This window comes from Diceros bicornis, chromosome 3 (assembly GCF_020826845.1).
Source record: "Diceros bicornis minor isolate mBicDic1 chromosome 3, mDicBic1.mat.cur, whole genome shotgun sequence".
NCBI classification, from domain to species: Eukaryota; Metazoa; Chordata; class Mammalia; order Perissodactyla; family Rhinocerotidae; genus Diceros; species Diceros bicornis.
The window spans coordinates 95896123-95920588 of record NC_080742.1 but is presented as its reverse complement, the minus strand read 5'-3'; the positions used below and the strand labels follow the sequence as shown (position 1 = coordinate 95920588).

At 53.5% G+C, this 24466-nt stretch overlaps 1 protein-coding gene across 3 annotated transcripts; it reads right to left on the bottom strand.

The window, feature by feature from the left end:
- Window positions 1–2659: 2659 nt before the first annotated feature.
- ZNF775 (zinc finger protein 775) lies at window positions 2660–23201 on the bottom strand. Of its 3 annotated transcripts, XM_058532819.1 has the most exons (3): window positions 23140–23201; window positions 13135–13212; window positions 2660–5074 (listed from the first exon to the last, which is right to left on the bottom strand). In XM_058532819.1, the coding sequence occupies exons 2-3, from the start codon at window positions 13163–13165 to the stop codon at window positions 3489–3491; spliced, it is 1617 nt and encodes a 538-aa protein (XP_058388802.1). In that variant the 5' UTR covers window positions 13166–13212; window positions 23140–23201; the 3' UTR covers window positions 2660–3488. The 3 variants fall into 3 exon arrangements, with proteins under 3 accessions (XP_058388802.1, XP_058388811.1, XP_058388806.1); XM_058532828.1 differs by lacking the exon at window positions 13135–13212; XM_058532823.1 differs by lacking the exon at window positions 23140–23201 and having other exon boundaries at window positions 13135–13583.
- Between the last annotated feature and the right edge of the window lie 1265 nt (window positions 23202–24466).

Below are 24466 nucleotides of genomic sequence, written 5' to 3'. Positions count from 1 at the left end.
TCTCAGCAGAAACCCCCACTCCCGCCAGGTGCTCTCTCCCAGTCAGTGTACCTGTCAGCTGGCCTCGCAGCCCACTCTCCCTCGGGCAGCTCCCTGGGACTGGGCAGTGGGGAACTAAGCCCTCCCAAGGAGGCTGAACACCTTGCTGGCTGACTTGAACCTCATGTTGCTTGCCAAGGGACAACCATTTTCCAAGTACCTGGTTGTGTTTCTTGGCTCCCAGCCTGCTCCTAACAAAAGACACAAGCATGATGCAGGCAGTCCCAGGAACCCCAGCTCCACCAAGCTCACGTGGCCTGTTGGAAGCTTCGCTGCGGGTCCCCACCGCAGACCTGCACTTACCTGGCTGTGGACAGGAAATAAGTCCTTTAAGATCTTCATTTATTCGCTCATGGTTGTTTTCTCTTCCCCTATGCAACCCTTTTATCTCAGCATGCTCTGGAGTATTCTGGATTGTAAACCACTAGGATAGGGCTGACCTTCTTGTCTTTGATTTTCTGGTGTGCCTCTTCCTAAATATTCTCTGACCTAGTTTTATTATTTTTAAATGAAAGGGAATGAAAATTGAGGTTGACAATGCCAGGCCACCCTTGGAGAAGCCTGTGATTGTGACAGTAGAAGTAGCTTGGCTAAGAGGAGGCCTGGGGCCTGCAACATGACCTGGTGGACTAGCGCGACTGTCGCCATCCCCCTCTCCTATATCACTGCCCTGCCTAGGTCACTGACTTGTGGTGAGATTAGACGAGATGGTGAATAAGAAAGCCTTGCTAAGAGAGCCGGGGCTGGGAACAATTTATTCAAGAGCTGACTATATAGACTGTTCCAAGCTGTGCGTGTATTAAAACGATTTTCCACGAAGGTCCATGAGCTCCTCGAGGGTAAGGACCATGACTGCTATTGACTGAATTGTGTCCTCCCAAAATTCATGTATTGAAGCCCTGCCCCCCAATGCGATGGCATTTGGAGACAGGGCTTTTGGGAGGCAGTTGACATGAGGTCGTGAGAGTGGGGTCCTCGTGATGAGTTTAGTCTTTATAAGAAGGAGAGAGATCAGAGTGCTCTCCTCACTCTCTCCCCCTGCACCTTGATCTTGGACTTCCCAGCCTCCGGACTGGGAGAAGTCAATGTCTGCTGTGTAAGCACCCAGTCTGTGATATTTTGTTATGGCAGCCCGAGCCGATGAAGACAGTGGCTTATTCATCGCACCATCCCTGAAGTCTGACACAGTGCCTGGTACACAGTAGGCTTGTTTAGTAAGTCAGTGCTGTGCCATCCCGACCTGGTCAACGGACATACACCTCACTAATTCTTCACTCTGATAGACTTGGCCCCATCCCCATTGGGACTCAAAGCACCCATTTGTGAGAGGATCAGTCACCTGGAGTCAGTGAACAGGCATTCTCACGACTTTGCATAGGGAAAAAAGCTGCCATTAGGTCTCATTAACCCCAAGTCAAACCAACACAGCTGTTTGATTTGACCATTAAACATAGGGCATTTGTGGACGATAACACACTCTATTGTACAGAAACTCCTGCCCACTGATCTCTTCAGCGTCTGCCTGCACTTCCCCTTGGGCACCTGACTCCACAGGACTCCAGTGTTTCTGCAGGTCTGTCCTTGCAGACAGCAGCTCTCTAATGCAGGCATGGGACTCCGGGATGCCTTCCTGGAGGAGGTGGGCTTGCTCGAGTTAGTCTCAGGATTTGCTAAGTGGCAAAGCAAATGACTCTTGAGCCTTCCCCACGGTTAAAGCAGGTTTTGATGAGATCCAAGGCCCTTGGCCTCCCTGAGCAGGGCAGACTGGGGGCAGAGCTGCGGGAGACGGGCAGGTCCTTACCAGAAGACAGGGAAGTACCCAGGGCTGATGTGGGTCAGACTGGGTGCCTAGGAAAACCTTTCTGATTGGCTTCCTGCTGGGCCTGAGAGCTGAACTCTCAGAGGAGCTTACCTCCCAAATTGTGAGATTCTACACAGCATGGTCTGTGACCAAAGACCTGGACCAGGAGTCGGCAGCCCGGGCTGAATGCTAACCATTATGGGCGCTGTCACCTGGGTAAGCTGGATCACCTCCATATGTCTTTTTGCGACGCTACAACAATTAGAGCTCCTGCCAGATGAAGGGATTAAACAAAACCTGGAGAGAGGGGTGACTGGAAGCCAGGGTGAACACCGCAGCCCCTGGAGAAGGCAACACTTCTCTGAGTTCAGAGAAGAACCCGGCAGCTCCTGGGAGGCAGGCACAGTTCATCCTCCTACAGAATCAAACTAGGGTCCCCCCTTTTTCCTCCCACCTTCCGGCTATCCAACCCTGGTACCCCAACACCCATCCCTCTCTGCAATTCCCTCTCCTCTTGTGGGAACACACAGCCCAAGGTTACAGCCCAGCTAGAGCCCTGGGTTTTTCTGCCAGCACTAGCGTCCCAGCACCCTGCTTTGGAAAGGCATGAGGGTGACCTCTGGGGGGCTAGGGGCTGAAGGAGCGATGAGGGAAAAGATCAAGTTGTCTTAGAGAGAGGAAGAGAACACTGCCCTCCACCCCCAGCAAGTACTGAGCCTGGGCAGCTGCTATGCTCACGGCCAAAGCTCCCCGTCCTGGTCCCAAGCACACACAGAGCCAAGTTCAGTAAGGGAATCTTAGAAAGGGCATGAGCCCACGTGAGACAGTCAATCCTTCATTTTCCTCTTCTGCAACACCGCCATTGATAAGGATCCAAGTTTGCCAATCAGCCACATGGCAGGCCCCAGCCCACAAGCAGGAGCAGCACATTTAGCTCTCTCCTGCCGCAGTCCCTCCTCAAGCCACCAAACCTCAGCTGAGACCACCCTCCTTGTGCCCCAGCCCCTGACCACCACACACATACCAGTCCTAGGGTCAGGGCAGCCTAGGGTCCCGTACTCTGTGCAGCAGGGTACTCGGGGTTAAGGACCATGGAACCATTCACTCCTTCCAAAAATGTACTGAATGGCCGTTAAGTGCAGGGCCTGCCCTTGGCACTGTGAATACGCTTGCCCCGCCTCAGTCACAGCTTCTGGCTTCCATCCTCGGTGTCTGTGAGTCTGTGAAGACTCTCCCACGGGGACGGCCCCTGGCCATCCCACAGCCCGAGTGTGACACGCTGGTGCTACAGCTGACCAGTCCAGGCCTGGGCCATTTCACACCAAGGAGCCTCTCCCAGAGCACCCACAGCCCAGTCACTCGGTGCCTGAGGGCTGGGGTCCCGCCTCTGAGGAACTATACAGGCGGAGGCTCCAAGGCGAAGAATATTTGATCTTACTTCCTCCTTCTGCCCGCCCCGGAACTTTCTCGTTCCCCCTACGGGATGCTTCTGGAATTCTGTTCTCAGGCCTTCAGAGCCTTGAGGAAACCACCTTTTGATAGCGTCTTACCCCCCGGGGTCCTAAAAGCCACTATTCCTGACCATTCCCCACTCCCCACCCGCACCCCCGCAAGCACCCCCTGGGGGGTCTGCTGGAGTCCAGGCGCGCTAAAGCGCCTCGTCCTTGGCGCTGGGGGTAGGCGCCAGGGCCCCCCGGTGGACGCGCTGGTGCTTGAGCAAGTGCTGCTTCTGGCTGAAGCCGCGGCCGCAGGCGGCGCACAGGTAGGGCCGCTCGCCTGTGTGGTTGCGCCGGTGGCGCGTGAGGTTGGGCTTCTGGCTGAAGCGGCGCCCGCACTCCGGGCACGGGTAGGGCCGCTCGCCCGTGTGGATGCGCCGATGGATGGTGAGCGCCGACCACCACGAGAAGCTCTTGCCGCACTCGTTGCAGATGAACTGGCGCTGCTCGCCGGGCCCGGCCAGGCCCGCCCGCGCTCGGCCCCACAGCACGGTCCCAGCACCCCGCGCCGGCTGGGGGCTGCGCGGCGGCGCCGACAGGCCCGGGGGCCCCTGGGCCTGGGGCTCCGAGCGCGGTGCGGCGCCCAGCCCGGCCTCGGCGGCGGCGTGCGCGCGCTGGTGGGCCCGCAGCGCCGCGGGGCTTGGGCAGCTCTGGCCGCAACTGGGGCAGCGCGCCGCCTGGGCGCCGCGGAGGTGCGTGCGCTGGTGCTTGAGCAGGTGCTGCTTCTGGCGGAAGCTGCGGCCGCAGAGCGGGCAGGGGTGCGGGCGCTCGCCCGTGTGGTTGCGCAGGTGCCGCGTGAGGTTGGGCTTCTGGCTGAAGCGGCGCCCGCACTCGGGGCACGGGTAAGGCCGCTCGCCCGTGTGGATGCGCTGGTGGATGTTCAGCGACGACCACCACGAGAAGCTCTTGCCGCACTCGTTGCAGATGAACTGGCGCTGCTCGCCCGGCCCCGCCGCGGCGGGGACTGCGGTCCGGGCCTCGGGCTGGCGCCACCACCCCTGGCAGAGGCCCAGCCAGGCCCACTCGGGGCGCCCCCGCGGCGGCCCCGTCCGCAGGCGACGGCCCCTGCGGGCCGCGGCGTCCCGGAGCAGGTCGTGGAGGCTGGCGCGGGCGCCCTGGCGGTCCCGGGCGTGCGCGCGCAGGTGGATGCGGAGGCCCACCTGGTGGCGGAAGCAGCGCTCGCACTCGGGGCACGAGAGGGTGGCGGGCCGAGAGTGGGTCTTCTGGTGCTTTAGCAGGTGCTGCTTCTGGCTGAAGCGCCTGGCGCACTCGGGGCAGCAGAAGGGCCTCTCGCCAGTGTGGTGCCGCTGGTGGCGCGCCAGGTTGGGCTTCTGGCTGAAGCTCTTGCCGCACTTGCCGCACAGGTACGGCTTCTCCCCGGTGTGGGTGCGCTGGTGGATCTTCAGGGACGACCACCAGCTGAACCTCTTCCCGCAGTCCAGGCACACAAAGTGACCCTCGCCAGCAGAAGGAGCGGGGTTCAGGGGGCCAGGGGCTGCCCCTGGAGCCCTACCGGCTAGCCCTCGGTCCTGCTCAGTGGGAGGCGCCCACCTTGGACCCCCGGTCTCCTCCTGTCTCCCTAAGGCTCGAGGCTTCCCCATGGTCTGGCATGGCGGGAGGCCCCGATGCTGCTGGAAAATGTTTTCCTTATCCTTCTCGGAAAGGGCGCCCTGCGGCACTGACGTCTGCAGCAGCCACTCCGGCTTCTCTTGCTTGATCTTCATCAGCAGCCCATCTCCTGCGGGAGGCAAACGGGGAGAGGACGGGAGAGTCATTCGCTGTCGTGGGGTGGAGAGAGAGCCCGAGAGAGGAAAGAAGTGCTGGCGGGGCAGAGCATAGCGGAAGGTAAAGCGGGAGAAAAGAAAGCAGGAGGAAGATTTTAAAAGGGAGAAGAGGAAAAGGAGAAAGTGGAGAGGAGGGGAAGATAGAAAGGACCATAGGTAAGGGCAGGTTGGGGTGTGGAGATAGCAAAGAAAAAGTCCAGGAAAGGAAAGAGGAGTGAATGCTGCTGTGCCAGTCACACACCGCTGCCCGCCTTCTCTGCCCGAGGCCCAGGAGAGGCAGAGGTTAAACAGACCAGTCAGAGAAGTCTTCCCACCCAGGGAGCAAGCAGAAAATGGCCAAGTTTCAAAAGAGCTCCTTCTTTTTCTAAGAGGCTCCATGTGCTAGGTGCTTGCTAAGCAAGTGCATGCCCAGTCCCTCCGTGGTTGGGTGTCCAAGCCCCACATCACCACCAGGCCCTCTCCAGGGCAGCTGCCATAGTGCATGGGCACCTCATCTTCTTTGACCTTGGCTGTTTGGCAATCTCACCTTTTTTCCACAAAACCAAGAACAAGAAAGTAGGCCAGAAAAGTCTCAGCACCCAGAATAGGTGCAGCCTTGTCCTTGTACTAAACCTAGTCCATTTTACTCTCCAGAGTCCCCCACACACTGCGGCTAACCCTCTGGTACACCGTGCTCAGGCTGAACACTGTGCTCAGGTCTGCCGGCGCTGTGTTTCCCCAGCTCGTGGACATGAGGAGCTGTGATGGAAAAGGTCTACTACAAACACCTAATGCAGACTGCATGATTCCATTTGTATGAGGTTCAAAAGCTGGCAAAACTAATTGGTGAATTAGAAGTCAGGATAATGGCCCCTTAGAGAGGGAACGGTGATTGGAAGGGGGCCTGAGGGGACTTCCGGGCTTCTGGCAATGTTCTTTCTGGATCTGGATGCTGGTTACGAGGGTGTCTTTACTCTATAGGAATTTATAGAGCTTGCAACCGATGCACTTTCTGTGTGTTATACTTCAATAAAAAGTGGGTGAAATGAAACAGTTGTCAACAAAGAAGAAAGTCTAAACAGCAGGTTCCAATATTAAAAAGACAACAAAATAAACCCAAAGGAAGTAGGAGGAAGGAATTAATAAAGATAAAAGCAGAGATTATATGATAAAAGGAACAGATAAATATAAAAAGAATCCTGAAAATCCTAAAATACTATGTATAGATGTTATATCAATTTGAAAAATCTATATAAAATGGATGATTTTGTGAGAAAATATAAATTAACAAAACTGACTCAAGAGTAGGTAGAAAACGTGTCTATATAAACTATTAGAAGAGACTGAAAAGAAAGCCAAAGTTCCACCTCGAAAATGGGTAACAGGCCAGTTAACTGTATAAACTAGTTCTACTAAAACTTCAAGGGAAGAATCACTCCCAGCTTACATAAACCAGGACAGTGGCTGGGAGAAGAGGAGGGAGGGAGCCTACTAGCATGATCCAGTAGCAAAACAAGACAAGGGTGGGGTGGGCAGGAAATTGTAGGTTTATTGTTCTTTCAAAGTAGACACAAGAGACAAACAAGCAAGCAAGCAAAAACATTAGCACAGCAGGTTCAGCAGTAGTAAAAGAACAACAGGTCATGACCTTGCTGGGATCTTCCCCAGGAAAGACAAGATGGCTCAATATAATTCACAACATTAATTCTTTTTAAGTGAAAAACCTTATACCATCTCAATAGATGCAAAAAAGTCATATAAAATTCAACACCATTTCTAGAGGGAACGAAGGAAAAAGCAAAGGAGGGAAGAGGAAATAAAAAATGAAGGAAGGAAGCTCTTAGCAAACTAGGAATATAATATAATATAAAACACTTTCTTAGGTTGACAAAGGAGCTACACTAGAAACTGCAGCAAATGTTAAAACCAAAGCCAAAAGGTCAGAAGCCCATTCAGGTTAGGACAAGACGAGGATGCTCACTGCCACTGCCACTCCTCAACACTGTCCTTGAGGCACTAGCCAAAGCAGAGGGGAAAACAGAAAAATAGGGCCAGCCCCTGGGGTCTAGTGGTTCAGTTCAGCGTACTCTGCATCAGCAGCCCGGGTTTGGTTCCTGGGCGCAGACCTACACCACTTGTCTGTCAGTGGCCATGCTGTGGCAGTGGCTCACATAAAAAATAGAGGATGATTGGCAATAGGTGTTAGCTCAGGGTGACTCTTCCTCAGCAAAAAAAAAAAAAAAGAAAGAAAAAAGAAAAATATATGTAAATATTGGAAAGGAAGAGAAAACTGGCATTTGCTGATGATTATTAACCTAGAATGTACAAGAGAATCCACTGACAAAGTATTAGAAATAAAAGTTTCAGCAAGATTGCCAGATACAAAAACAAAAATTCATAACTTTTTGTGTGTGTGTGAGGAAGATTAGCCCTGAGCTAACATCTGTTGCCAGTCCTCCTCCACTTTATATGTGGGACACCTGCCACAGCATGGCCTGAGAAGTGGTGTGTAGGTCAGCACTCAGGATCCAAACCTGTCAACTCCGGGCTGCCAAAGCGGAGCGCATGAACTTAACCACTACGCCACTGGGCTGGGCCCCCAAAATTCATAAACTTTAAAAAATGGCAATAAAAACTATAATTACTGAGAATATACCTAATATACATGCAAAACTTATATAAAGAAAAATATTAAACTTAATTGAAGAGATAAAGAAAATGTAAGTAAAAGGACAGATACATCATATTCCTAGATGAGAAGGCAAGAAGCTCTTTACTGCAAAACGAATGTTTAAATTCAGTGTAATCCTAATTAAGTAACTTATAATATTTACAATGTGCATAAATCACCCAGAAAATTCTAAAACTGAGCAAAGAAGAATTTGCCTTATACAACATTAAAAGCTAAAATACTACCACCACACACCTATTAGAATGGCTAAAATCCAAAACATTGACAACACCAACTGCTGGCGAGGATGTGGAGCAACAGGAACTCTCATGCATTGCTGGTGGGAATGCAAAATGGTACAGCCACTCTGGAAGCTTGTTAGTTTCTTACAGAACTAAACATACTCTTACCATACAATCCAGCAATCACTCTCCTAAGTATTTACCCAAAGGAGTTGCAAATTTATGTCCACACAAAAACCCGCCTACAGATGTTTTTAGCAGTTTTATTCATAACCATCAAAACTTGGAAGCAACTAAGAGATGTCCTTCAGTAGGGAATGGATAGACAGTGGTACACCAGACAATGGAGTATTATTCAGCAATTAAAATAAATGAGCTATCAAGCCGTGAAAAGACATGGAGGAAATGTAAATGCATATCACTAAGTGAAAGAAGCCAGTCTGAAAAGGCTACATATTATATGATTCCAAAGATATGACATTCTGGAAAAGGCAGAACTATGGAGACAGTCAAAAGATCAGTGGTTGCCAGGGGCTGGGGGGCGGGGCTTGCAGGGGGAAGGGATGAGTAGGTGGAACACAGGATTTTTAGGGTAGAGAAACTATTCTGTATGATACTGTAGTGGTGGATACTGGACATTATGCACTTGTAAAACCCACAGAATGTACAACTCAGAGAGTGAACCCTAATGTAACTACAGACTTTATTTAATAATAATGTATTAATAAAGGCCCATCAATTGTAACAAATGTACCACACTAATGCAAATGTTAATCATAGGAGACACTGGAGGGCGGGGCTCTAGGGAACGCTCTGTACTTTCTGCACAATCTTCTGTAAACCTAAAACTGCTCTAAAAAATAAAGTCCATTAAAAAAAAGTTTTGGCTGATGCAGTTGCTATTGATTTGGCTGCTCCACGGTGAGCCTGGTGAGGTGAGGCTGTGGATCAGATTCCCTTCCACCAAAGGAAAAAAAGCTAAATACAATAATTAAAATGGTGTAGAATACACACCATAGACAGATCAATGGAACACAATCGTTTGATATACAATGCAAGGTGGCATTCCAAGTCAATGGTGCAAGGCTGGCCTATTCACTGATTTAGGACCAATTAACCATCTTTTTGGGAAAAATATTAAGTTAGATTCCTAGTTCATACTGTTTATAAAAATCAGTGCCAAATGGATTTAAGTGCTGGTTTAAAAGAAGAAAGTACAAGTATTAGAAGAACTAGGAGAATTTTTTCAGTATCTAGAGGTAATTAAAAACTTTCTCAAACAGGATACAAAACATAAAAACAAAAGCTACCACAAACATAAGTAAAATAGGAATGATAGTTTGGGGCAGCATTTTCCAATAGAGCTTTCTGTAACAGTGAAAATGTTTTACATCCGAGCTGTCCAATACAGTAGCCTCTAGCCCCATGTGGTGACTGAGCACTTGAAATTTGGCTAGTACAACTGAGGAACTGAATTTAACTTAATTTAAGTCTAAATTTAAATTTAAATAACCATATATGGCTAGTGGCCACATATTGGACAGCACAGGTCTAGGAGAAAATGTGTGCAGATACATAATAGATCAAGGATTAATATCCAGCATATATAAAGGACTCCAGTAGATAGGACGAAAAGAGGGTTAACCTCACTAGTAATCAGCAAAATGCAAAACAACAGTGAAGTGTCTTTTCACCCATCACACCGGCAAATATTGAAAAGATTGATAACATCCCTACTTCACAACACATGTGGAAACTACAGAGGGCAGGGGGAAGGTGTGCTGGGGGCATAAACTAGTTCAGTTCAGTTCATAAACTTTTTGGAGGACAATTTGAAAGTGATTACTAAAATTATAAATGTGTATAACCTTCCACACAGCATTTCACTCTAGGTGTTTATCCTAAGAAATATTTACATATAAGTGCAAAGAGGAATGTCCAGGAACATCCACTGAATATTGGTAATTAGCAAAAAATGGAAGAAAATCTAATTACCCATCAATAATAGTTTAACAAAATTATCACTTCCTTCATAATATGGAATACTATGCAGCAACTTAAAAGAATGAAAAATACCTATGTATACTGATGTGAAAAGACTTCCAAAACATTTTGAGAAAATAAAAAAATCAAAAACCAATACCAATCATTTGGTCCCATTTATGAAAAATAAAACTATATATTCCTCTCTATGTATGTATATATGCATGACCCAGGACAACTCACACCAAACTGAAGATGGGGGTCACCCTGTAGATGATATGGACAACAGAAGGACTGGATGGAGAGGTCAAAGGGGACCTTCACTTTATCTGTATTGTTTGAATTTTTATGAGAATGTTCAAATATTATCATTTAAAAATCTTTAAAATATTTTAAGAAATAAAGAAAAAACCTCCCCTCTAATCTGGCAGCCTTTAGTTCTAGGGCCAAAGAGCTCTGCTCCACTCCACAGCCTTGCTGGCCATCATGAGGGCACAGAAACTGATAGTGACCATGGGGGATAAGGGTTTGGGTGGGGGTGTTATGGAAAGTACCCGCAAGGGGGCAGTTTTCCTCCTGGCAAAATGATGTTGTGAGGCCTCCCCAGGTGCTTGGTTGTGAGAAATCATGTTAGCAGGAGTAATAGTTTGAAAATGAAAGTGGCGATTTAAAACTTATACTGGCAGGAATTGAATATACAAGTGAAATGAGTTTAACGGATTATAAAAATGTTTCCTTAGACGCACTGCAGTGTTGGCCAGCGGAAGTATTTAATGGGGCTACGTGTCCAAAATATACTCAAGCAAGAGGGGCACCACTGTCCCCGAGTGACAGGGAACCCATTAGTGCCCCAGAGCCCCACAGAAGTCACTGCCTTGCCCTGATTAAACCTGGCCTTGACATCCATCACGGTGGCTGATGGCTGTGAAGCCTTGCCCTCCCCAGCGGGAAAGATGGCTCCGGCCTGAAGGCCCAGAGAACACTCACGTCCACTGCTATAGGGCACCGGGCAAGTACAAGGGACACGGCTGTGTGAGGAGGCCCTGAAGCTCAGGGATGTGGTGTGGACGCTGTGAAGGGCATGTGCTGGGACTTTAGTGGTCACAGGGCACCTTCCCTCAGGAGGACAGGCCTCTGGAGGGAGTCCTGAAACAAAGGGAACGCTCCTCAGTCAGCACAAAAGGATCATTTTTTAAAAATTCTGAATGGTTCAGATAAAATAAAAAGGTGCTAAATGGGGAGCTATTGCTTAATGGGTACAGAGCTTCTGGCGTGATGAAAAAGTTCTGGAAATGGTGGTGATGGTTATCTAACATTGTGAATGTAATTAATGCCACTGAACTGTACTCGTTAAAATGGTAACTTTCATGTTATGTATATTTTACCACAATTCAGAAAACCATATAAAATAAATAAAAATTAAAAGGTGCTAAAAAGAGGTAAGTGCTCAATAATCTGAAAACTTTGTCCATCAGCATGAGTCATTCTCTAAGCCTGGCCAGCAGGCGGCAGGTGCTGTGGAGGGCCCAGAGCTGGCAAGAAGGAGCTGCAACCCAAGGGGGCCCGCAGTTCCCGGTGCCTCCCGGATCCAGGCCGGTGTCTTTCCACCTCTTCCCTAAGACCAGAGGGTGCCTCAGAAGTTGCCGTAGGGGGAGACTGGGCTCTGGAGGACTCCATCGCTTACATCTGAATTAGGGTTCCACTTACGAGTTTATCTGGGAAAAAGGGTCCTTCTAAAATACTTGGGGGCCGGCCCCATGGCTTAGCGGTTAAGTACGCACACTCCGCTACTGGCGGCCCGGGTTCGGATCCCGGGCGCGCACCGACGCACTGCTTGTCCGGCCATGCTGAGGCCGCGTCCCACATACAGCAACTAGAAGGATGTGCAGCTATGACATACAACTATCTGCTGGGGCTTTGGGGGGGGGGGGAAGAAAAGGAGGAGGATTGGCAATAGATGTTGGCTCAGAGCTGGTCTTCCTCAGCAAAAAGAGGAGGATCGGCATGGATGTTAGCTCAGGGCTGATCTCCCTCACAAAAAAATAAATAAATAAATAACACATTTGGAACTACCTACCCTACATTTTCCTGCAATTACGGTAATGTCAGCATCACGCACACCCAGGGCTCTCAACGCTGGAGTGACAGCCAGCCGTGCAGGCAAGGAGGCAGCCGGACTGGGAGGTGGTGTGGCCACAGGAGCCAGCCCCAGAACAGCGTGGTGTGCGTGTATCACACTGGCCCCCTTTGAGCAGGCTGCTTCGTTTCTTCTTTATCCTACTGCCTGAATTTTGTCTCAGTAGTAGGTCCATTGAAATGATTATCCTGGGAGGCTAGAGGCTCTGGGTCTATGGACCAACTGCCCTGGGCAGAGAGGGAGGTAAAGAAGCCTGAGTCACTGGGCCAGCCTCGGGGCAGTGTTCCCAGGGACTGCGGATGCTCCCGAACCCCACTCCCTCCCAGGGCCAGAGCCATTCTTGCCCCAAAGCTCGCAAAAGAGGCTGTGAGAGCTGGCCTCAGACGCTGGGGTCTGCTCCATCCCAGAAGTAGGGATCCTGGGGAGGGGCTTCCGCAAGAGCACGTGACTGTACAGGGGAACTTTCTGCTTGCAGCAGCACCTGCTTGGGAGACCCCACAACCCGACTGCCATATTTCCTCTCAACCAGCTCTAAGTGGTGCCAGCTGATACAGACCGAGAACTCGGAGTGACCCCAGGAAGCTTCAATGGACCAAACTGAAGACACTTTCCTGACCCACGAAGAACAGGCTTGTTTCAACCACTCCTCCTACCCAGAGAGCTGGTTTTCAACGTTGATTAGCATGCCCACCATGGACTCCCCATTCCAGCACTTAACAAACACCTCACTCTCCCTGTGTGGCAAATTTCTACACAGGGTGTGTGTGTACGCGTGTGTCCCCTTGCCTGGCAAGTCATGGCTGGGCTTTGTCCTTTTCTTAGCTCCCACAGTCTGTCTTTGTTCCATTCTTTGACATGACCCTCAATGTCCTGGTCCTGCCCTGCAATTCTACAGCCCATAAGCTACTAGTGAGGGCAGCAACTCACGCTCAGCTTGGCGGGACAGGGAAGACAGATCTGGGGGAGGAACTGCGGTTGGCTCCCACCTTCCTTCTCTCTTACCTGTGCTGGCGCCAGCCAGGCCACTCTCCATCCCTGGAGGCCCCTTGGCATCAGCGCGGCAGCTCCCTGCCCTGCTGTCTGCGGGTGAGATGGGAGCAAAGAAAGAGAGTTGGTCTCGGGGACAAGGACAAAATGGGATTCTCAGTCCTCCTGTCACCTCATAGAATGCATTCCCTCTTTTTCAAGAGCTTTTCTACCCATGACCTCAGTTGAAATGTGCAGGGGTTTTTTTTAAATTGCACACATACCTGCTAGGCAGGTAAAATAGGCATAATTCCCATTTCATGAAGAGGAAACTGAGGCCAGAGAGGGCCACTGACATGGCCCAAGTCACAGAGGTGGCTGAATGGCAGAGCTGGGCAAGATCCCAGGTCTTCTAACTCCCAGACCAGACCTCACGCCCACACTCTCAACATCTGCAGGGTGGGGTGTGAAGGTTGCCACACGTGAGAACCAGGAAACTCAAGGAAGTTTAGAGACCCACTGAGTGGTCATGCAGACCCCCTGGAAGGTCCCCCTCTTCCAAAGTCCCCTTCCCCATTCCAGCACACACCTTCCAGGGAGCCTCCCAGCCATCCCTCTCCCTCCCAGAACACACACAGTCCATCCAGGGTACTAGTTATTAACTAGCTACTAGTTAACTAGCTCGCCAAGTTGGGGCTCTTCTTCCTCTTTAATGCTCAAGTCCTTGAACATCTGACTGGCTCATTCCATGCCTGGAACATGATTGGGATGAGTCCAGCTGCTCAGTGGCTTCAGGCTCTGCACTGGCTCCCTCAGCGTGGAGTGCTCTGCCCTAGATCTCTGCAGGGCCCCCTTGCCTCTTTCAGGTCTCTGCCTAAATGTCACCTCCTCAGAGCAGCCTTCCCTGCCTACTCTGTAAAGTCACAACGAGAACTCCACCTCACGTTCCTCCATGACACTTTTCACCACCTGACGTGATATTTACTTATCTGTTTATTCCCGTCACTGCGCGGACATGAGCTTTTCGTGCTCACTGCCGAGTCCCCAGAGTCTGGGATAGAGCCCCCACACAGAGGGCGCTTAACATCCTTGTGTGGCATGAAAGTGCTGCCCGCTGACTACACTCACATGGGCTCATCTTCTCCACGCTGGCACCTGAACTGCCTAAGAATAGGGATCTTGTTTCATATGCCTATATCCCCTTAGCCCCCCGCACTCCCAATGGGCGCCAGCAAGGATCTCGGGTGTCTGCTCAGCTCATGCTGTGCTACCTGCACTACCAAGGGGCTTTTCCGGGTGTCAGTCAGCGCTTCCTTCCAGGCCCCTCGGCTCAACCACCTCCCAGGAAACCAGGCTTCCCTTGCTCCCCACCTCAGCAGGTGGGAGAGCCTCCCTGAGACCCCATCCTTAGGGTCTCACCCCTCCCCTCTCCCAGGTCCCCTTCCAGCAGCCACTCCGGGGACAGAGACCCAGGCTGGGAATCCGGTCCCCACCCAGAGAGGTGGGGGCAGGGGTACAAGAGTAAATACAAATCTGAAAACAAGAAAAATCATTTTCGCTGCTGCAAAAAGGGAGACTTTCCCCATAACCACCATCTCTTTCCTTAGAAAACTTGTCATTGTGAATTTTTCTCTGCCCCTTTGAGATGTCTGTAAATCTTTTTAAAAGCTAAATAAGCCTCTTGCCAGCTTTACACCCCAGGACTGTCCTTCTCAAGGACCTAGGAGCCAGCTCTTTGAAATGTAACCATCAAGGGACATGGGGCCCTGTCTCCCAGCCCCCATGGCACCTGGCCCCACGCTGCATAAATACCTCCTGTCACAAAAATAGGAGAAGTGTATTTCTCCTTTGGATAAAGGCAGTCTGCTAACACAGGTGGTCACCCCAATTACCAGGTGAATTTAGGATGAACTCTGTGTGCAAATGGTGCCGTTCAGTCCTCTCACCTGAGGACCAGGTGTGGCATCTGCTGGGCTGTATAGCAGGGTGAGATTTCTTTCTGTCTTTGCAATCTCTTAGCGGATGGCTGGTGATGTGCATCTCATTCTGGTTTAATGCTTATTCAGTTAAAAAAAAAAAACAAACTGTTCTCTTTCTCTCCTACTTCTGTGGGGAGCTTTTCTGAGTTGGCAGGAGATTTTGTTTTTAATTCTGTTTCCCCAGCAGGGGTCTGTTCCGCACCCCTACTGTGGTTTCTTATAGACACTAAAACCCACCTGTGGTGCAGAGAAAAGGTGGCCACAAGAAGAGGGGAGGAAAAGGCCACTGTGGGGCCCTGATGGATGCTATTGCTCCTGCCTTAGCGCCCCTCTTCCCTCCGGGTTACTCTGTGTCCCACAGCTGGGGAAACCTCTCACCAATTGGAGATTCAACATCTGCCTAAAAAGACTCAGAGGACTGGCGAGCAGGGAGGCCACCTCGACACGGGGAAACTCACACGGGGGCGCCAGAGGCCGGGCCACAGTGCAGGGGGGTGAGGACGGAGGGAGGGCCTTGGCCTTATTCACAAAACCCGGACACAACACAACAGAGAGCCCTGGAGCCCAATCAAATCAGTCCTACTTGATCCATTCTTGTCTTCCAAGAAGTATTAGGACGTACAAATTGCCTCAGGGACAGAGGGCTTCAATTCTTGGTGAACAATTCCCAGGGAGTTACCAGAGCAGCTCCTCCTATCCCTAGGCACCTCTGTCCGGCTTCACCAGGGCTCAAGGAAAGCAGGGCTGGTGGTCCAAGGAGGCACAGAGTGGAAAGGGAAGGAAAGGGACCCTCATGGGCCCCAGGGGAAGAAGTAAGAAACGAGAGGGCAGAGGTAGAAGGGGAGGCACAGAGCACAGGATGGGAGGCAGGTAGGCCATGTCTCGGGGGCCACCTCACCTCTGTGCTCAGGTGGGATGTGTCTGGAAACAGGCCAGCAGGTGTCCTGCAGACAAAACCCTGAGATAGCCAAACGGAAAGTCCCCGCGAAGCCAAGTCTTTCCAGGTCAGCGAGCCCCAAGCTGCACCTTCTCTCTCGTTCAGCCTTCCGCCCTGCTACGCCACACTGCAGGCCCCTTCCTACACACTACCCGCCGGCCCCACCTGACACATCCCTCAGCTGACCCAAGAGATGCCCAGGAACCTGGCAAGCAGGCCACCCAGCAAAACGCCCCGGTCAGAAAACAGGAGGCAACGGGGGCTGGCCCGCCACCCCCACCAGTGCCCACATGGAGTCTCCAAAGGCCGCTCAGTCTGTCACACAGGGGCAGACCCCAATCTCCAGTGACCTTTCCCCTCCCTGCCCAGCAAGTTCCATGGGGAGCAGGGCACACGCAGGGGATGGGTCTCGGGACAGCGCCTGGCCGCCTCCCCCTTCCCAGCACCTGGCCCTGGGCCCGGCCCTCCCCACACCGGGCCAGGCTGCAGTTGGGATGCGAGCCCTCTCAACAGGAAGGCCTGCGCCAGGCAGCTGCCATGACAACTGCCAGACCACACAAAGCGGGGATTGTGGGCTGCAGCAGGTGGTGAGGTCTGGGGACAGGGGAAGGTAACAAAGGAGCTTTGGTCTTAGCAGAAACTTGGGGATAGGCAGGGGGCGGACAGCAGTGGGGGTGAGGAGAAAGGCCACAGGCCGGGAGAAGCAGGGCAGGGACATGTCTGGATCTCCCTATGTCCTCCCCAGCTCAGGCCCCGGGAACTTTTGTACCAGCCAAGCACATCTCTCTTCACAGACTTAGGCCCCAGGTGGGGAAGGAGAAGGGGATGGCGCCTCACATGTCCTTTGTCACCAGTGGGGCGGGGACTGGCCACACGCCTTCCATCAGGAGCTGAGGCTTGGAGGGGTGACATCTCCCGACTCTAGCCAAAGGCCCAGCTCCCAGGCCCTGCTCAGCCATGAGCCCCACCAGGGCCACATCAGGCTGCTCGCCTGTACCCACAACCTCCACCCCCACAGGAAACAGGGACAGGAGCCGTCTTCCCCAGGCACGCCCTCCATGTGCAGCAACCCCCTGCCCTAGTCCGCCACACCAGCAGGGGGCCATGCTCCTCCACCTTTCCCACATCTTTCCCAACCCCCAGCCGATTTAACCCCACCTGGTCCCCAGTGCATCGCCTACCCCACCCGGCCTCCCACCCTTTCCCTGACTGGACCCCCCTCAGCCTTATTTCCTCAGTGGTTCCAGTTTCCCTGTGGGCAGGCCCCGCCTCTCCTCTCCTTGCCCTGACTCACCGTGCAGGCTGCGCAGGTCAGAGCCCAGGGAGCAGGTCCAGGCCAGCGTTGCAAAGGGGTGGGCAAGGGTGCATGGGCTGCAGCCTGTCTCCACCCCCCGTGAGGTGAGTTCTCAGAGTGCTCCCTGAGTGCAGAGGCTCTGCCTCTCCTACCCTCATTACTGAGAGAAGCGGGGGCTTCCCTGATCCCCTCGATATTGATCTGGCTATGGAAAGAAGAGGGTGTGGTCAGCCAAGACTCCAACAGGGAAAGGGAGAGTGCCACCTCCTGCTGCGCGCCAACCGTGTACCAAGCACAAGCATTGCCATTCCATCCTTCACAACCATGTATGGCTAGGGAACCACAGGCTCAAGGTCACACAGCCCGTACGTGCTGGGGCCAGGACTGAAGTAGGGTCAGCCTGCCCCACGGCACCTCTTAAGAGAAGGTACGGGAATTACCAAACCATTTTCAGGAGTTTAGCTTCTATACCCACATATGGTTATTTAAATTTATATAAATAAAATTAATAATTCAGTTTCTCAATCACACTGGCCACATTTCAAGTGCTCGACAGCCACATGTGGCTAGAGCTGCCGTAACGTCAGCGGAGAAGATTTCCACATTCACAGAGTTCTATTGGGGGGCATTGCACTAACTGTCAGCTCCAGGAAGGAGCTGCCCAGGAAGGGGGCTGCCCCGCCCGGTCCCGCACATGCAGAAGGTGAGTGAATGAATGAATGAAACAAATGGGGGACTGAAGAGGGGGTTCCTCTGGCCTCAGCGCTTCATCACTAACCACAAATACATCAGCACTAGTCAAGGATGTCCTCCACCTGGGAAACTGATTTCAGTTAATATCAGTGGATGTTTCATTTAAAATATCCAGTCATAGGCACAGGAGAAGAAACTGGTATAAACACGAAACGCACACATAAACACATCTGGAGACAATCATATCTACATCTGACACAGCTAAGTACACAAACTTCAAAGATGCAAAAGTACAGAAATATGACAACACCTGGACAACTACACATGGGAAGTACAGAGAAATTGAGATATCTGAAAACCCACAGAGACACCGACAGATCCTCAGAGACACAAGCATGCCGACAGGAACCATATAGCACAAGTCACACCAGTGGAAACAGAAATGCGCATCTACGCTGACGCAAGTACCCTCACACGTCCATGCCCATCCCAGCGGGCATACTGCTCCCAGGAACGGAACTCAGGGGGAGAAACGAGTGACACGTCCACAGCAAGCCAGGAAGCTCTGACCAGAGACGGAGCAGAGATGGGAGGTAGTGTGACAGGGGACAGACACCTGTTGGGTTACCTGTGCTGGGGGAGGGGCAGCATGAGGCCAGGGAAGGCTGCAGCCGGCTGGGGAGAAGCTGGAGTGGGACAGAGAGCCCTAGAAAGAGAAGTAGGCTCTGCCCAGCAAGCCCAGGGCAGCCTGAGACCCCTCCCAAGGCCATGCCTCCAGGGGGTCTAGCCCAGGAGGAAACAGGAGGTCCCTTCCCTTTCCCCCGTGACCCTCAGCCCCCAGAGGCTGGCTCCTCAGCCAGGGCTGCCCCTTGCAGGCCATGAGCCCTGAGTTCCAGCCCACCTGTCCTTGGCAAGTCACCGCACCTCTAGGCCCAGGTTCCCAGTGGTGAAGGTGATTGACAATACCTGCTCTGCGGGTTAGGAGCACCAGGTGAGGCGGTCTGTGGAAACCACACCTTCTGAAGCTATAAACCAGCAGTGTCTCTTCTCTCCCATGATAACGGCCTGAGAACAACCCACGCTCGCATATTCCAAGCCCTCTCCAAACGCCCCCACCGCCGTCACTCTTCCTAAACCATTCCTCCTTCAAGCTGCTTCAGAGTCTCCGGAGGCCCCAGCGCCCACACAGGGGCCCCAAACACTGCTCACCAACCTGAGCCGGCCTCGAAGGAGGAGAGGGCATAGACCAGCCTTATTGTCAGGACAGCCTGCAGAGCCGTGCGCTCTACAGAGCAGCCTCAGGTACAGCATTGGACCCCCACAGCCCCGGCGGAGGCTTGGTGGGGAGAGGGGCTCCTCTGGGCTGGTGAGGGTGCCTAACCCAGTCGCGGTGGAGGGGCTGGGTGGGCAGTGGGGAAAGCAAGAAAAGGAGGCTGGGGGCCTGAGCGCCAGGCAGGGGCTGGACTAGAAGCCATGGACTAGAAGCATGTGCTGGCCTGTGGCTCAAAGGCTCATCTCAGGTGAGCCCCGATGGCCTCACACCCCAACTTTGTTGTGGGGAGGGAGCCAGTGCGGCCTCTGTCTCCCAGGACCAGTTCCACAGCCACCAGGCCCTCCTCCAAGGCCAATCCTACAAAGGCCAGTCCTACAAAGGCCAGTCCAGCAGGAGGCCTGTCCCCTGGGTGGTGCTCTGGCGGGCCTCTGGATAATCAGCTCCCTCTCCAGGCATCAGTCCCCTGTCCCTGGACCCACCAGACCTCACACCCTCCTCTCATCCAGAGTTTATGACCAAGGAGGACACACAAACCAATTGCCAACAAGTGGCTTTAAAATGTTATCGCAAAGCCAGGACACCTGCTTCCCACCTGATACGGCCCCGTGCCAAGGGACAGACAAGCAGGCCCAGAGGTCCTATGCAGACCAGGTGAGAGCCGCGTCCATAATTTAGAGGCTGGCCTCCACCCCGCACCCCAGCTTAAGGCACGCCCAGCTTAACCCTAACCCTCTACAACTCCCACAACGGCTCCCCAGCCGCTCAGGGCCTCCACTTCATCTTCCTCTCCCTTCACCCACCCTGCTCTCCAAGAACACCTCCTCCTGACTCCCTGGATCTCACTCAGCGCTGGATCAAGTGTCCCCCCGTTGTTACCCGTCCTCCAAGCCCTGTCCCTTCCCCCTCTCCTACTCCAGCGTCTTCACACCTCAGCCTCCCACACACTGCAGTCCTCAGTCCCAGGAGAGGACAGCGGTGGGGCAGGGGAGGGGCAGGCCATCACCCACAGAACTGGAATGCCGTAGTGGAAAGAACCCAGGATGGGGAGGCCTGACACCTTGGGCTCAGGTTTGTTTCTGGTTAGCCATGTGACCCCGGGCCAGCCACTTTCCTCTCTGGGCCTCAGTTTCCCCAGCTGCAAATGGAAATAATCACACTTGCTCCTGTGTACAGAATTATTATATCAGGCAGGGGGAGAGTGGGGATAGTGTAAAAGGACTCTGAAAAATGTTCAAGGTGCAGGACGAATTCTTTTCAGGTCTCCTCCCCGCTCCCCACGCTGTAAGAACTGTACCTCAGGGGTGCCCTGGTAGGAACAGCCAGGTTAGTGACTTCAGTTGCTTCCACCAGCATTCCCTGGGAAGCAGCTCCATGGATGGCCAGGCAGCCAGGTCAGCTGCCTTATGCCGACATGCCTGCCCACCTCCTGGAGGTCCCTAGTTGAACCCCAGGCCAGTACCTGAGACACCTCCTTCCAGGACCGACCGCTGCCTCCACCTGCCCAACACGCACACCTTCGCTGGGACTGTCCCAGCCCCACCTTCCTGCCCCCAGGCCTGTCCTAACCCACAGCGTCCCCCTCCTGTCTGTGCTCATCCGTCTCCCTTTAGAGAGGAGAGAGCAGCACCCGTATTCCTCCACCCCAAGTCCAAGACTCAGGAGCCTGCCAGGGCCGGGGACCCCATTCCCTGATCTGAAGGCAACGGACAAAACCAACCGCTAACAACACTTTGAACAGGTGTCACATTTTAATTCAGAAACACTTTTCCACTCCTTGCTGCATTCTAAGGAGCTTGGAAAGGGTAAGGAGTGTTTCCCCCTTGTCGATTAGGAAAGCAAGGCCCAGAGGTGCCTTTCCCTGCCTCAAAGAGAGTGAGACCAAGCCCTCCCTCCAGGCCCCCCCCCAAACCTCGGATTCCTTAGCTTAACCCTCGCAGGGGGCAGGTGCGTGGACAGACAACCCCCCACCCACTCTGGGCATCCCCTGCCTCTCCAGGGGTACAGGGAGTCTTCATCAGGCCTCTCAAAACCACCACCACCACCACCACCCTCCTACCACAGACGCAACCCTCACAGTGCCCCGGTCACCAGCACTCTTTTTAATCCCTGCAAGATATCCCACTGCTGCTGCCTTAGTTCAGGCCTCACCACCTCTCAGCTGGAGACTGCACCCCTTTATAGCTTATCTTGCCCCTCCCACCCCATTCACCACCCAGAACTCAAAGCAATTTTCCCAAAGTTACAATTTGGACATGTTTCTGCTTTGCTTAAAATACTTCAGTGGGGGGCCGGCCCGGTGGCGCAAGCGGTTGGGTGCGCGCGCTCCGCTGCGGCGGCCCGGGGTTCGCTGGTTCGGATCCCGGGCGCGCACCGACGCACTGCTTGGTAAGCCATGCTGTGGCGGCGTCCCATATAAAAAGTGGAGGAAGACAGGCACAGATGTTAGCCCAGGGCCGTCTTCCTCAGCAAAAAAAGAGGAGGACTGGCGGATGTTAGCTCAGGGCTGATCTCCTCACAAAAAAAAAAAAAAAAAAAAAAATACTTCAGTGGGTCCCCAGCACTTTCACATTCAGCTAGAAGTTTCTTGGCAAGACAGTTTAGAATCTGGCCTCTGCTCACCTTCCTGACTGCACCCCAACCCACCCCACTGTCCCAGCATGCGGCTCCCTGACCTGGCATGTCTTCGCACGCCAGTGACCAGCCTTAGAATACCCTTGCCCAACTCTCCTCTGCCCAGCCCAGACCAGGAAGCCTCTTTGGAGATGCCAGGCTTGGTTAGGGGCCCTTCTCGGGTTAACCTGTGCTCCCACGCAACCCAGTACCATACACACGGTGTAATTATAATTTGTCAGCCTCCACAACAAGCCTGTAAACATCTCAACACAGAGAGTGTTTCTCCCCAACACCCAGCACAAGGTCCCACGTGCTGTAAACCATTGATAAAAATTTTAATAAAGAAACATCTAAATAAAAGAAATTTAAATCCAAAACAGATTAGAAGCACAGAATCATGGAACCTTAGAGCTGAAAGGAGACTAATACCCTCTAATCTCTTCCTTTCACAGATGAACACAGGAACCCAGAGCAGCTGACAGTGGAGCCTGGACATCACCTGGCCTCAAGCTCCGGGGCTCTGACCACACCCAGCCCCAGGTCTGGCTGACCAGGACCCGCTCCAGGCTCCATCCTGCCCCAGGGGCTGGAGAGGGCAGCATCTCTATAACCTCCACCTTTACAGGGAAAGAAGTCCCCAGCCCCTACCCCCTACCCCCACCCTCACTGAGATCTTGGCCCCTGTGCCCATTTTCCTGGAAGGGAAGTTTCAGGGAGACCCCTCACATACACACTTCCAATTTCCACGGTGCTTCCCTCTCATTGTTCTCACCTCATCCCGATGCCCACTCGTTTTATCATTTATTAAGCTGCTACTACTTGTCACTCTGCAGCGAGCACTGGGGTTCCTGCCCTCCGGGAACTCGGCCTTTCGGGGAGATTGACACAGCTCCTGGATACTGGGACACCGCTCTGGTCTAGCGCGCCCGGAGGGCCCGAGGGGCGTTGCCCCCGCTCACCTCCCGGTTCCCCGCTCTCAGGACGCTCCCCCCCCGGCTCTCTGCCCCAGCCTGCAGCCCCTTCCCTTGCACGACCCGGGCCCCTGTCCACATGGGCTGTGTGGGATGGGGAGAGTTCGGGGCCGGAGCGCGGGGGCTCAGGGGACCCCGAGACCGCCTCCAGCCCGAGGCTGGGTGGAGGCAGCGCGGGAGGAGCGGGCCGGGCGCTGGCCCCACAGCACGGTCCGTCCCTCCGCACGCCCCTCCCCGCCCGGATTCACAGAGACTCGCAGGGAGGGGACAGGAATAAATACCTTGACTTTGTGGCTAAGGTTAACGGGACCTGCCACCCCGGGGCGACTTCGGCACTGGGCTCTCCGGCCCCGCCAGTCCCGGGGCGGCGGGGCGGGTGCGCGCCCCTGATTGGCTGGCGGGCCTGGCCGTCCCCGGGGCCGCCCCGCTGCCCGATTGGCGGCGCCGCTCAGATGACCAGCTCGGCCCTATCGGAGAAGCCCGCGGGGCGGCCCCTTTGTTCTCCAGAGCCAATGCCCGGGGTGGGCGAGCTGACCTCGCCTCCTGCGGGGTCTTTCTGGGCCCCGCGCGGCGTTAACGCGTTGGCCTCCGGGCGCGGGGCCGGGGGCTGGAGCTCCGGGGAGGAGGGGCGGGGGCGGGGGCGAGGCCGAGCTGCTGGAGACCCGACGGCGCCGGAGACCCCGCTCTTCCCCACCCCGCCGACGCGCGCTCTGAAATCGATCCAGTCACTCGGCGACTCTCAGTCCGACTCAGGGACGCGCCCGCACCGCCCTTGGTGCCGGGATCTGGGGAACAAGACGCACGAACCCCGCTCCGACGCTCACACTGGCGTGTGCATTGGACACAGTGGTGGTAATTGGCAGTGCAGCACACCTGGTGTAGAGTGAGAGGTGCGTGTCCGTGCGCCTTCCGCACCCGCGTGGCCCAGGCACGTCGTGGGCGCGAGATAAATGACCCTGGGGTCTCTAGGAGAGACTCAGACATCGTTAGGTCCAACCCCCCGCCCCCACCCCGGTCTAGTTGAGGAAACAGCGACCTGCGGAGGTTCCGTTCCTAGGTCGAGTGTCACCGCTGATTTAGAGGTAGGGTCCAGACCCCCAAGGAGTGTCTCTATTCCTGGAGACCTTCAGGAAAGAGAATTTTCTCATCTACCCAGCCTGATTGGAAGGAAATTCTCCTTTATGTCAGTAGAATTCCTCACACTGCTACCTCAAGGGGGCCAGCTAGGTCAACTCCCGCTGGCAGGATTCTCTCCTGAGCTGCTTAGAAACCGCCTTTGAGACACGAGGTTGACACAAACAGAAGCTGGGCCTCTCTCTCAGTCTTGCTACAAAGCTTACTGTTAAGCTGGTGGACCTTATTTTAATGAACCAGTCAGCAGCTGCCTACTAAGCACTTGCCAGGTGGCCAGCTGCTGTTCGGCCTCATAACGCAAGGAAACTGGGGGACCGAGTTTCTGCCAGTTATGCCACAACGTTCATGTGCAGCTTTTACAAAAGACACTTTTTTCTGTCTCTGGATTTTGACTTATTCATCTGTAAAAGAGTTAATAATTTTCTAGTTATATATGTACCTTATGGATTTGTGCAGGACCCTAACTGGTTCTAT